General features: G+C 39.7%; 1 protein-coding gene and 1 long non-coding RNA gene across 3 annotated transcripts in view; both read left to right on the forward strand.

Annotated features, from left to right (window-relative positions):
• Positions 1-13,422, forward strand: part of CHCHD3 (coiled-coil-helix-coiled-coil-helix domain containing 3) — a 145,984-nt gene that overhangs the window by 19,379 nt on the left and 113,183 nt on the right. For both annotated transcript variants that reach the window (XM_015861656.3, XM_015861752.3), the window contains exon 3: positions 5,534-5,618. In XM_015861656.3, the coding sequence (XP_015717142.2) occupies positions 5,534-5,618 (85 nt within the window). The remainder of the gene's footprint in view (positions 1-5,533; positions 5,619-13,422) is intronic.
• LOC146762227 (uncharacterized) lies at positions 10,292-11,515 on the forward strand. Its single transcript, XR_014945410.1, has 2 exons — positions 10,292-10,642; positions 10,934-11,515. It is a non-coding gene; the product is annotated as an uncharacterized LOC146762227 (long non-coding RNA).

Consider the following 13,422-nt stretch of genomic DNA (forward strand, 5'->3'; position numbering starts at 1 on the left):
GTGTCCGTGGTTAGTCAGTCACTTGAGTTAACATTGAGAATGCCAGTAATGGCTACAGTGTTTTGATTAAATGAGTAAGAAATAATATAAACACTTATTTCAGCCCAGAAGTTATTGTATGCTGCTCAAGTGCGTGTTCCTTATTTAGATTTCTCCTGGTGAGAAATGGATTCACAGATTAAATATTTTGTCTCTGCTGTCCTACTTAGACAGCTGCTGTTGATATTGATGTTTTCTTGTGTGATGTATGGAATTTAGATACGGTCAAAACTGGAATACTTATTAAGTGGAAAGAATAATTTGAGAGTATATGCATATTATCTCTGTATGGTTACAGATTTGATTGGAGGATGGGTGGGAAAACGTTTTAATTGCAAAAGACTCATAACTTATTTATAAGCTCATAGCTTGATGTCATGAATCCATCAGATTGCCACTGTGCTTTCTGATTCAATATTTATGGCTGTTAGTGTGCTGTTAGGAAGCTTCCTTGTGACATCTTCATTAACTTTAACGTCTACAAAGCCGTGGTTGCCCTGCCAGCTCCTGAGCTAGATGATGGGGTGGAAGCCATCCCTAGGGTGCCTTGTCCCAGGTGAGGTGGTTAATGCTCGTCCTTAATGCACTCAGGGACATAAGAATTGCTTTGTTGGAGCAGATCGATGGTTTCAATGGCCTGATGCTCTGTTGTCAATACCAGGTGCTAGAGTGGTGAACACAAGAGATTCTATAGTGATTAGGGAATATATATATATATTATTTATATATATATATATATATTTTTTTTTTTTTCTAGGAGGAAAAAAAAAAAGGTGTTTCTGGTTTTAAATTCAAATCTTTTGAATGCAGATCTCCACTTCAAGTATTTTGTAGCCTGTTGGTGTTCTTTGGTGTTTTTCTCACCTTTGGTTTTACTTGATTTTTAGTTTGGTTTCAACAATTTGAAGAAAGAGCTGCATATCGTACATTTCAAGTAATACAAAATCTGTCTTTTAAGTACTGCCCTATCAACTTTCCTGTGTGTCTTTTCAACACCGTCTTATGGAAGAGTGAATAGAACTCCTGAGCTGCCTGTTTTGTTTTAGTATCTGGCCTTGTGTCTTCTCTGAGTTATTTCGGGTTTTCCTTCTATCATTTCACAGAATATTGGGATTGGAAGGTACTTTGAAGGATCACCTAGTCCAGTCTCTCCGCCAGAGTTGGAGAAGCTACTGCTTTTCCAATGGCAAAGGGCTGTATGGTAGTGCCATATGTCTGCCCGTTGTCTTCTGGTAACTTCTGAGTATATTATCCTTATTTCAACTAAATCTAATGGGAGCACAACGCCCTGATGTTTCTGTAAGTTTAGATAAGTCAAGGGCTGTGTTGAAAAGAGACAGTATAACAGAGGCCTTTGTCTTGTTCACTGCCCATCTTTGTGTTGTTAGCAAAGCTGAATGAAAAAGATAAGTAGATCTGGTTATTTTCCTTTTCTTTTTTTTTAAATTTATTTTGTAAATTCAGTCTCTCAATATTGTTTTCCTAAGCATTCTCTAAAACATGTTTGTATCAAGCCTAAGTGTCTCTTAATAACTTAATGCACCTGCCCTCTCAAGAGGATTTAGTTAAGGTGCCTGATGGTAAATGCTATTTCCATTAATGATTTTTTTTGAAATCCCAAGACTAACAGGCAAGCTAGAGGTTATTTGATTAATTTCTCCGCATCACATTTGTCATTTCCCCATCTAACCTTTTCCAAGTTGCAGGTATCTGCTTTAACTAATGTGCATTGTTTGCAGCTTTGGGTGCTGCCGCCTTGCTATATTCCACTATCCTGAGTTTGTTTTTTTTTCCTATAAAACAGCTTTAAGAGAAGTAGTTATGAAGATCTTTTGATTCAAAAGGACAAAGCAAATGGAGGAAAATATTGTCCAAATGCATGTCTTGCATGTATCCTAACACAGCGGGATATAGTAGTAACACGCTGTCTATAGTAGACTTATTATGGTTGCTGTTGTCTTCTCAACATTTTTGCTTGTTGCAAGGTTCTTGGCTTTGGGCTCATGGTGCTGGCAAATGGCTTTTGAGTGTTCCATGATGGAGGGTACTAATGGAAGTTTTCTCTCCTTTCAGTTGGGCGTGGCCATGGGTTTTAGCCGTTAGGTAGATATTGGCCATAGTTTATAGTATCTTCAGATCTCTCAAGTCTATGTTTTGAATGCTAAAGAAGCTGAATGTACCAAATGCACGTATTGGCGTGTGGCTGAAGTACGTAGACATGGTTTGTTTTAAAATCGGTGAACTTACCTTTGCCTACCTTCCAGTTAAATTCTGTGTGTGAAGGGGAGGAAATGCATCCTGAAGGCATCCAAATGGCAAAGCGTTCTCTGACAATCATTGCTTGGTCTGTGAAGCTCCAGGCAAGAGCTCTTTGTTTTAACTCGTAGCGTACATCAGTATTCACATCTTTGGTGATGTTACACAGAGCTGGTTGGTCAGTCTGTCAGCTCTGTGCAACCTGCTGCTAGAGCTGAGCAGGGTAATGAGCCTATTGGCAGTGCGGCTGGTGGTACTCGATTTCCATTATCCCAGAGAGAATACAGCTTATCAGACACCTATCAGCATCCACAACTCGCATGCTAAGAGGACATAGTTATTTCTGGGTATGGCTTTCAGAGTATAGTTCTCATTTCTGACCATCTATCTAAATTGTTTTGTGATGTGAACTGTGCATTAGCACATTCAGACTTGGTGAAAGGTAGAGCTGCATTTTACGCTCTTGTAGGAGCATAAGGAAGCACTAAGTTAAAGTGTGACCTTCCTAAATATAGTTGTCTGAAAATCTTCCAAGTTTCTCTTCTCTGGGTTGCACTTAAAAACGAGTTTGACACTGATTACAGTGTCCTGACGAACTTGAGATACTAAAGGGATGGGAATAACTAAGTAATTTTTGGCAGCTGTTGTATGCTTATTGTGTCCTGATTATGCTTATTTTTATAGAACATCTACCACATTGTTATATTCTCTACTAGCTTGTCAGCTGTCTGGTTTTAACATCCTATAGTTAATCTGAGCAGAGATTCCCATTGCAGGAAATGGTACTGTTTTTACCTAGAACAGTTCCATTTTTTTTTCCCTCATCTCCCCTTGTAATAAATTAACTTTTTTTTCCTTTCTAAAAGCTTCTTCCTCCAGAATAAATCTCTCCTACTTATAAAACTGCAATTTTTTTTACTGAAACATCATAAACTTCCCATTGGGGAGCTACCTAATTATACCTTACAATAATTCTATTGAGTGATCTATGGCTCCGCTTTTATTCCCTATTAGGATTTGGCAGATCGATGGGCAACCTAATTGATTGTTGAGGTCAAATGTCTTTATTGGCTGATGGCTGAATCTCTTCTTATTATGACTTTAAAGACTGTTTTATGGTCTGTTGAAGTTCCTGCATTTGTTTTTGTACACCAAAGCAATGAAACTCATGATGTAACTGCTGGTGAGCAACATTCTTACCCAACGTTTCTTGTATTAAAAGAATGTGAAATATTGAGGTATCTGAGTTGAGCAAAACAGCAGTAAGAAACACTTGATTGTGAGTCTTCAGATTGTTCTGTGAATAAGGTAGCTGTGATTTGAAAGAAATTCTTTGCTTTTACGACAGCTTAATCATTTCTAAGTGTACAAATGCAGAACCTTAGCAGCTTTCATTTTGGTTCATGATGCTTACTGAGGTGCAGGGGAGATTAATGCGCGCCTCAGTATGAAACCAGCATCCTTGTGATTGCCTGATATTCGGCTACATTTTTTGTCTCTGTGGGTGAGGATTCTATCTGATCCTTGTTTGGGAATGTACAGGTGTGGTGCAGCAGCTCAGTATCTTCTCAAATAGAGGTTATGAGCATAAACTTGTATAGCCTCAGGTCAGATAATAGGGGAACAGTGATTACAGTCAGTAGAGATGGTCCCAATAAGATGGGCATTTGCTTTTCTTTCAATGAGACAATTGCACACTGGGCTCTTTTAACTGTAAGAGGAATGTGGGCTAATGATGTTGGATAATGTTTGAAGATCAAACCGACTCCTGAAGGCAGTATCACAGATATGTCTGCCTCTCATTGGCTTTTTTGGTGCATCCTTTTGGTTCACAAAATCTGATTGCTGCCTAATGTAAAACAAAAAGCTGGTTCCACAAAGGAGATACCAGAATTGAAGACTGCCCTGATTTGTGTTGTGGTCAATAGGCATCCTTTAAAACACTTCTTTAACTGAGAAATGTATCCCAAAGAACCCAAACCCTAATGTTACCTTGAAAGGCAGATGTCTCATTCTCATTTGCCCCTGTATCACCACTAGTTTCTGACTGCTGACAATTGTTGAGTGCTGTCTCTATGCATAAATACGTAGTGCAAATACAACCTATAGGGGACTGCTTTATAAATGTTAACTTCCAATTGATTCCTGCCTTAAAATACAGTTGTTGTCTTACAGCTACTTAAGCTAGTGTTTTTGTTTCCATTGCCTGTATCTTGGGTTTTGGAGTTTTGGAGTGAGAATAAATGTTTTGATGCTCTGTGGGTCCAGAGAATGGAACTTGAGCCAGCTGCTTCATATGAGTATGGAAACTTTCCTGATGCCTGTACTGGAATATAGAAGTACTGTAGAGTTACTTTTAGTATCTTGATGTATAGGAGAGGTCACTCTTAATTACTGCTGCAGATCAACATTGTCCGAGCACTTGAATATCAATTCAGATAGGATATTAGGAAAAATTTCTTCTCAGAAAGAGTGGTGATGCATTGAAACAGGCTGCCCAGGGAGGTGGTGGAGTCACTGTCTGTGGAGCTGTTCAAGAAACGTGTAAATGTGGCACTGAGGGATGGATGTGGTTTAGTGGGAATGGTGAGGACGAGCTGACAGACTGGATGATCTTAGTGGACTTATCCAACCTTTGTTATTCTGTGATCAAAGCTTGATGGAGGGAGGTTGTGGGTGCTCTGCCCCTGCAGGTGTTCGAGGCCAGGTTAGATGGAGCTGCCTGGTCTGGTACTAAATGTGGAGGTTGGTGGCCCTGACTGCAGCAGGGGGGCTGGGGGCTTCATGATCCTTGATTAGCACGTAAGATGTTATAAATTCTCTGTAGCTGGGGAAAGATATGTGTATAAAAACAATTACATTAGAATTTATTGCCCTGTTTCATACAAGTAAAAAGCATGTTTGCCTTTACTACTTAAAGCTCAGATGTTTGCCCTGATTTTACTTTGTAACAGCGTATTTTTTTAAGAAAAATGTCCTTAATTTAACTATATCATCATTAATTCAACTGCGTGCTTTTTCATAATTTTCAGAATATACTGTTAATTGAAAAGTTGTTTAATAAGTATAATTTTTAATGGCTCTCTAGCGTTGTACATTAAAATTTGAAAGGCAGTTAAATCACAAGGAAGCACTTTGCTTTGTAGAAAAAATAAAATAATGTATTATGCAGTTGTTTCTGTAATTAGGAATATATTGTGTTCTGTTAACACTTCGTTTAATTTTCTTTTAATTGTAGTTAATGACGAAGAACTAAAGAAAAGAATAGCAGAAGAATTGGCATTAGAACGAGCCAGGAGAGACTCTGAAGCCCAAAAGAGAAGGTTTGTTTGTTAATAACAGTATTTGAAACAAACGTACTTAATGCTTTTGTTACTGCTATTTATCTATTTATTATAAACAGTTACATTTTGTGCCCTCGAGACAAATGGTAGGTAAGACCCTTGGGCTGTATAAGCAATTTTGGTATTAAATATAGGTTAAAAACAGCAAATCAGCTGACACTGCCATTTTACCCAACTTCTTTTGTCTTTTAAAATGAACCTTCCTTGTCTTGATTCTAAAAAATCACAGTGGAGAGATAGGAATAGGAAGCATCGTAAAGGTGGGTTACTTATAACCCCTGTGTTTTAAGTCTTCTGTTTGATCAAAAGGTACATTTTAAACAGCGGTAGAAATGGTAGTTCTTGTTATTTCTGTGAATTCTAGATTTCTCTGTGCCCCAGAATGTTTTCATCTGCTTTAATACTTAATGTCTTAGCGCTTTGAAGACACAAAGTACGGTAGTTAAGATAGTTTACCTACAAAAAACCTCTTTTATATCCCTTTTGTATGTAAAATCATAATTACTGTGAGAGGCTTGATAGAAACACACAGAATGTAGCTGCAGAACTGGAGTGCAGCATTTTAAGAATATATTCCCTCTGTTGAGTTTGATGCTGGAAGTGATTAGCAATTAAAAACTTCCACTTTGAACTGGACATCGTTTTGGCTGCACAGTGAACTTGGATTTGTGTGGTAATTCGTAGTTTCATTCAGTGATTTTTTTGTTAAAAAGATAACACAGCACACATTACAAATACTAACCTACTCATTGGCTTCCCCTCTGAGAGTGGGAAGAAAGACTCATTATGATGGATTTTAAAAATTAGGATGTAATTAGTGCTACTTAAACTGTCTGCATATATAGCAGTTGTTTTCTACACATCATTATATTGTTATTTAATTGTGTTAGGCTGATGGAGTATGTAATTAGCTAGGACTATATAAATGCCCAGGAAAATGAATCGGGCTTTTTCTTAATCAGCAGTAAAGGAAATCAATATGTAATAGAAAAATCTCTCCTCTTTGAACTGGACTTTGACAGGAAAGCTTGTGTTGTATTTGAGCTGAATGTTGGCTGCTTAGAGTTCATCTAAACATGTTTATAGCATGGAAATGTTTGGTTTGTTACTTAAATGTTTTGTCCCTTGACGCTTCTCAGTGATTTTCATCAGGTATTCCATAACTCAGTTTCTGTTGGTTATGCATTGGCCTGTGAAAGGTAGGGAGCAGGCTGGCTTTTCACGCACCTGATACTTTGCAGGGGTTATTGCTGGCTGCCTTCCTTAGTGTGGCCAAGGAATGTGTTTTATTTAAAGGGTCGTGTAAAATCTTTTTTCTTTTAAAATTGGTTAGAAGAATCTGTGCTTTTGAAATAGAAACTATCAAATGAAATCTAAAACAAAAATAACAACGTGAAAATAACTTGTTGAAGGTCCTGTTAGCAGCTTTTACATCTTTTCTAGGTTGTTTATTTTATTTTATTTTTTTTAGAAATAATTAAGAATTTCTTATTTTACTTTTTACATGCTGCAAGGAATTAAAGATAAATATTTGTCTGGAGTGTAAAGGCTCTTGTGGTGTCTCATAAAATAGTTTTAAAAGATGGAAGTGTTTACTTAGCTGTTACTTGAGGTGTTTTATGGACTAAATTCTGGTTGAAGTTTGTGTTGTTAAAAACACTGGAGAAGCACTGTAGCAAATGTGGAGCTGTTCTCCTTCAGAACATGTTCTTCTGAGGGTGAAGTGACTGCTGCTACGTCGACCTCATGAAGAACAGATTTATGTGGTTCAGGTTCAGCATACTTACCCCTCCTGTTCTATTCGAATTGAGAAAGCAATCTCTTCTGAATTCAGGGACATAGGGAATGTCTGTGCAGTTCTTTTTTTTTTTTTTATTTTAAGTCAAGATCCATACTTTCAGGCGAAAAAAGCCTGCAATTTTCTGTACAGCCTCAGGTATCTATCAGTCTTCTGGACACTCACATACTTTTAGAGCCGGTATAATTTTTCATCATTACTGGTCTTCAATTTTGAAGCAGAAACTTAAGAGCTCGCTGTACACTGTTCAGACGGAACATTTTATACCTTTCACGTTGGTGTAATGCAGAGACTTCTAGGTAACACAAACAAGAAAAATCTAAAAAGACTCTTTTGACATTTAGTTATATACAGTAAACAGGAAAGCACGTTGATGCAACGTTGGAAGATAGAACAAAACCTGAATTCCCAACTGTATGGTGCTTAAAACATATATTGGAATAAAACTGTTACAGAGAACAGTTGTTAGCATTCATAGGGTATGTTCAAGAGCAGCTGGCAGCCATTATGGAGTTCAAGAGCTTGGGGCCATTATTGAAGTCTTCAGAATGAGTGCAGCTCACGGAAGCAGAAACAGAGCACTTTGTTCATTGTATCAAACATGTGTTCACCAAGCACATTGTTTTCCAGGTAAGGGTATCACATCTGAGGTTGGTGGCCCTGCCTGTGGTGGGGGAGGATTGGAACTTGATGGTCTTTGGGATCCCTTGCAACCCAACCCATTCTGTGATTCTGTGAATCAAGTTAATACTTGAACACATGAAAAAAGGAAGTGAAATGCAGGCTTCGTAACCTATACGGAGGATGCAGGGTACAAATGCACCAGTTTTGTTTAAGGCTGGTTGGATTGAGGAGGATGGTGTCTGATGTCTGTGCTGACAGCATCACGTAAAATGATGATTCAGTAACTCTTTCAGCTTGTATTTCAGGCTCTTCTGTAGGTAAGTGAGCAGAATGAAGGCAGACCTCTGCATTTTATCTACTTTTATCTGGTGAAAAACAACTTGGAATGCTGTACTTCTAGTGTTAAAATTTTTTGGAACAGTTATGGTAAGGGCATAAGCCCATAATTAGTGAATTTAATGGGTACGGTAGCATTAAAATCTATTTTGCTTTGCAGTCTCAATACATTACAAAAAATGATCAAATCGATAACCTACTACTTTTTTCTTAACTATCTTTCTAATGGATAATTTCAGTACCGTTTCTGTATGCATCGGATCACCACATTCTGATCTGATTGCAGTGTAGTATATCCATGTAAGACTGGGAAAGAAGATTTCTATTAACTTGCTATGTAATTTGTTTATTCATACATAGGTACATACACAGTACAAATGGTTTAAATTTCCCCCAAATTAAGATCAGTCTGTCCAGGATTTTCTTCTCTCAGAATCTGAAAGTTTGTAGTGGTTGTGGAAGCGTCATAAATTAATGCAAAAGTTAATAACTACCATCATGAGAACATATGTGGCTTGTAATCTGTTGATGGAAATTGAAGTACTGCCAGTGGCTGAATTCCCTCATGTTTAACCATTCTGGGCCAGAACACCACCTCATCTTGCATATTGTTTTCAGAGGCCAACTAATGGACAAACATTCCTGGAAATGCTTTAATAAAGCTGCCTTCTGGCTGAATTTCCCCTGGGAGTTTCTCTACTTATTCTGATAGACTGATGAATACAGTCTCTATCTATCAATGTATTTTTTATTTCCATCTTCTTAAGTGAAAGCAATGTTTATCCTCTCCGAAATAGGCAGAGCTGCATGTGGTGGATCTTCCTTGTGTTGGAGATTGGGTATTTAGATCTTGAGTCTGACCAGGAGGTGTTCCTGTGCCCTCTAATCAGTTCTGGAGACTGTGTTAGCTGTCCAGAATTTTGTAATAATAACATATTGACCACAAACCCCACTGAAGACTCAAAGTTTATACTAACTTGTTTGTTCTTTTACTCGAATCAGCTGTTGTCTCTTACTGTGGCTTTTGAACATTAAGAAAGTTTCCTCTCAAGAGTCTTTTCTTTTAGAAAAGTTAAACTGATTTTTATTCAATTGCAATGGAACTTGAGACTGCATTAGTAGATGTGACCAGTTAATGTGTAGGAGCTACAGTCTTATAATAATGCTCAAGGTAATATACAGGTTGTAATACTATTAGCATTAAGAACAATAATATAGAAATAATACTATTATTACAATTATAATTACTAGAGAGCTTTATATTTTGAACAGAATAGGAAAGAATAACGTGTGTTCTTTCCCCTAGATTAAGTATAGCATTAATATTTTCAAAGTCTGTTTCCAGTTCATGTCAGTACCTACCATTAGCTTGCAATAATACACTGCTCTTTATAGCATTTATTATTTAATGAAAACAGTCCTAGCCAGTGACTTAATGATGTATTTGTGGCTTATTGAACAATTACTTGGGCATGTTTAATGGCTTTCTGGTATGACTTTGTTACTGCCTCTGGTATATATGGGTGCTTCAGAACAGCTGAAAAAGTAAGCTTTTGTCCCCCTGTTAAATACCTGCCATAGCTTCTGTTACACAGTTCTGGAAGAGAAGCCTAAAAGAGAGAATCACATATTCACAAGGTTGGAAAGGACCTACAAGATCATCTAGTCCACCTGTCCTCCCACTACCATTTACTATCAGAAGCCACTAAACCATCACTCGTAACTCCTCATCCAGACGCCTCTTGAACACTGCCAGGGATGGTGATTCCACCACCTCCCTGGGCAGCCGTTCCAGTGCCTGACCACTCTCTGAGTGAAAAAGTTTTTCCTGATGTCTAATCTAAACCTCCACTGGTACAACCTGCAGCCATTTCCTTGGGTTCTGTTTGTTGAGTGGGAGAAGAGACCAAGCCCTTCCTCATCACAGCCTCCCTTCAGGAAGTTATAGAGTGCAACAAGGTCTCCCCTAAGCATCGAACATGGACCAACACCCCCAGGTCCCTTTCCTCTTCACAGTCATCCAACCACTCAACACCAAGCCTGTAGTGCTGCATGGGGTTATTGTGGCTGAAGTGCAGGACCCGGCACTTGGCCTTGTTGAACTTCATCCCATTAACATCAGCCCAGCGATCCAGCTTATCTAAATCCCTCTGAAGGGCCTCCCTACCCACAGGCAGGTCAACACCACCTCTCAACTTGGTGTCATCTGCAAATTTACTGAGGGTACACTCAATGCCCTCATTAGGTCATCAATGAAGATATTAAACAAGATGAGCCCTAGAACCAATGCCTGGGGGGACACCACTTGTAACAAGTCACTAGCTGGACTTTAACTCCATTAACCAGTACCCACTGGGCACAGCCCTCTAGCCAGTTCCTTACCCAAAGGAGGGTATATCTGTCCAGGCCATGGGGAACCAGTTTCCCCAGGAGAATACTGTGAGAGACCATGCCAAAGGCTTTGCTGGAATCTAGGTAGACTGCATCAACAGCCATTATGTCACCTGCCAGTCTGTTCTCCCAGTCGTAGAAGGAGATGAGGTTGGTCAAGTACAACCTGCCTTTCATGAACCTGTGCTGGCTGGGCCTGAATGCCACAAGCATGCTGTATGATCTTGCCCAAGATGATTTGCTCCATAACTTTCCCTGGTACTGAGGTCAGGCCTGTAGTTTGATCTTCCTTATGGCTCTTCTTGTAGGTGGGAGTCACATCAGCAGCCATCCAATTCGCTGGGACCTCTCCAGATAGCCAGGAGCGCTGGTGATGGAGGAGAGCTGCTCGGCAGTTACCCCCACCAGCTCCCTTAGCACCCAAGGGTGGAGCCCATCTGGTCCCGTGGACTTGTGAATAAAGATGAGAACCTGAGTTTTACAGTAGTGTCAACCAGGAAGAGATAGTTGTTGGCATGGTTTCTTTTCCAAAAAGTTCTTAACTAACAGATTTGTGAAACTAGATGTTTGCAGTGACATGAAATGATGCAAAATATGACATAGAAATTTCTGATTCCTTCAGCTGTTTGGATTTCATCCTGAAGTACAGTCTTACAGATACAGATTGTTGCACTATAACTTGTCACAGCTGTTGGACTTTTTTGTTGGAATAAATTTGGTGATGAGAGAGTCTGAAATAACTTTGTTGTGTCAGAAGACTTTGAAGTCATTAGAAGCATTTAGAATAATATAGAATAGCTCAGTTAAAAGGAACATAGGAATATTGTTACAGGGCTAACCAAAAGTGTAACACTAAGGGTGCCTCTTGAACAAATGCGTCTTGAACAACTTTCACAAGCATGGGGCATCAACTTCCTTGAATGGAAGCCTGTTCCAGTGTTTTATACTATACAAAATGCTGATGTATCCCATGAACTTCAGCCACAAGAAGCTGCTTCTGGTCAGCAAGATGCATCTGTTCCATCAGGGTTTGCAGAGAGGTCTGTACAGCTCGGTGAACCAGTGGCTATTTTCTGGGACAGGATGACAGTAATAAGGTAGCACTAGGGATAACAAATTGCACTTCTGCAAGAAATAAGACATGACAATTAATAGCAAGAAATAAAGTTTATCAGTCATGGGGTTTTCCCAGTTTTCCTATTGTTGTGCCCTAGTTTCTCCCTGACTTGCTCTAGTTTGACTCTCACTGCCAGAACACGATATAGAACTTGGTATACTTTCCCTACTAACCCGAATAGCTGAAATAGGTAATAAGTTTCCTTTTGCATTTTCTCTGCTTATTCTGGACAAGCTCAGCAAGTAGTCAGTGTACTTCCTAATTTCTCTGATTAGGTGAATAAAAAAGCTGATATATGAAACCTTGAAGCATTGTGACTTTGCAGAGCAAGTCTGGGGGAGGTACATGACTTTTCTGATTGTTAATGTATGAACTGAAGAGATACTAATCCAATATATACACTTTGTTCTTGAATATGAACTGATGGAATCATTGAGGTGTTGGAAAAGACCTCTAAGATAATCTAGTCCTACTATCCACCTCACACCAATCTTGTCCACTAAACCATGCCCCTAACTACTACATCAGTGTACACCGGTTCACTGCCAGTGCAGCCTGGGCAGCTGGGAACTCTGTGATATCACCAGTGCTTCCAGGATGGAAGGCATGGAGCTGCTGGGTGGCTCCAGAGCCCTCTGACTGGCAATGCTGGGACTGGCGAGCTCAGTGCTGGCACTGGAGGCTTTAAGGGGAGGAAGGTGCCACGTGGTTGATTGCCTTTTACTGGTTCCCAGGCCAGCACTGCTGTTGCACTCCCACGTGGCTGCTGAGTTATTAAAGTGGGAGCAATGTTGGTGGGTGCCCTCAGCAGCACAGGAGCTGCACAGGATCAGCTGCCGGGGCCTGGGGAACCAAAGGGGTTGTGGCTGTGAGGACCAAGTGAGCCAAGCCAGGGAGTGCCTGGCACAATGCATTTCTGGCACTCAGTCCTTGCTTCCCCAGCCTGTGGTGAGGCTGAGATCCCCCACAGAGACCCAGAAAGCAGCTTTGTTGCCCTTCTTTGAATACGTTCCAGTGCCTCCTGAACCTCCCCTAACCTCCCCTGGGACAACTTGATGCCATTTCCTCTAATACCTCTCTTGTTGCTTTTACCTTGGAGAAGAGGCCAACTCCCACCTTGCTACACCCCCTTTTACGTAGAGACTGGTAAGTTCTCCTCTGAGCCTTCTCTTCTATAGGCTAAATTCTGGTTCCCTGAGCTGCTCCTTCTAAGACTCATAAAGCTATTCTTTAATCAGAATATGCGAAGTCTCTGTGGTCCTTTTTAACCCAGGTCCTTTTCAACACAGGTCATTGTGGGAGTTACGATATTATATCTTAAATCTGTTTTAAAATCTCTGTTCAGACGGTCTCAACCTTGGAATTTTACTTATACTTAATTAAGGGTCACGGTCACGTGTGTTCTACAGACAAACATTTCTAGTGTAGCCATTACCAAACCCAAATACTTCTCTATCTGCTCAGCAGGTAAACAGGTGGAAGGGTAATATCCCATTGTTCTTCATCCAAGGTCCAGT

This window comes from Coturnix japonica, chromosome 1 (genome assembly GCF_054131305.1).
Source record: "Coturnix japonica strain WE chromosome 1, WE-NBRP24, whole genome shotgun sequence".
Lineage (NCBI taxonomy): Eukaryota > Metazoa > Chordata > Aves > Galliformes > Phasianidae > Coturnix > Coturnix japonica.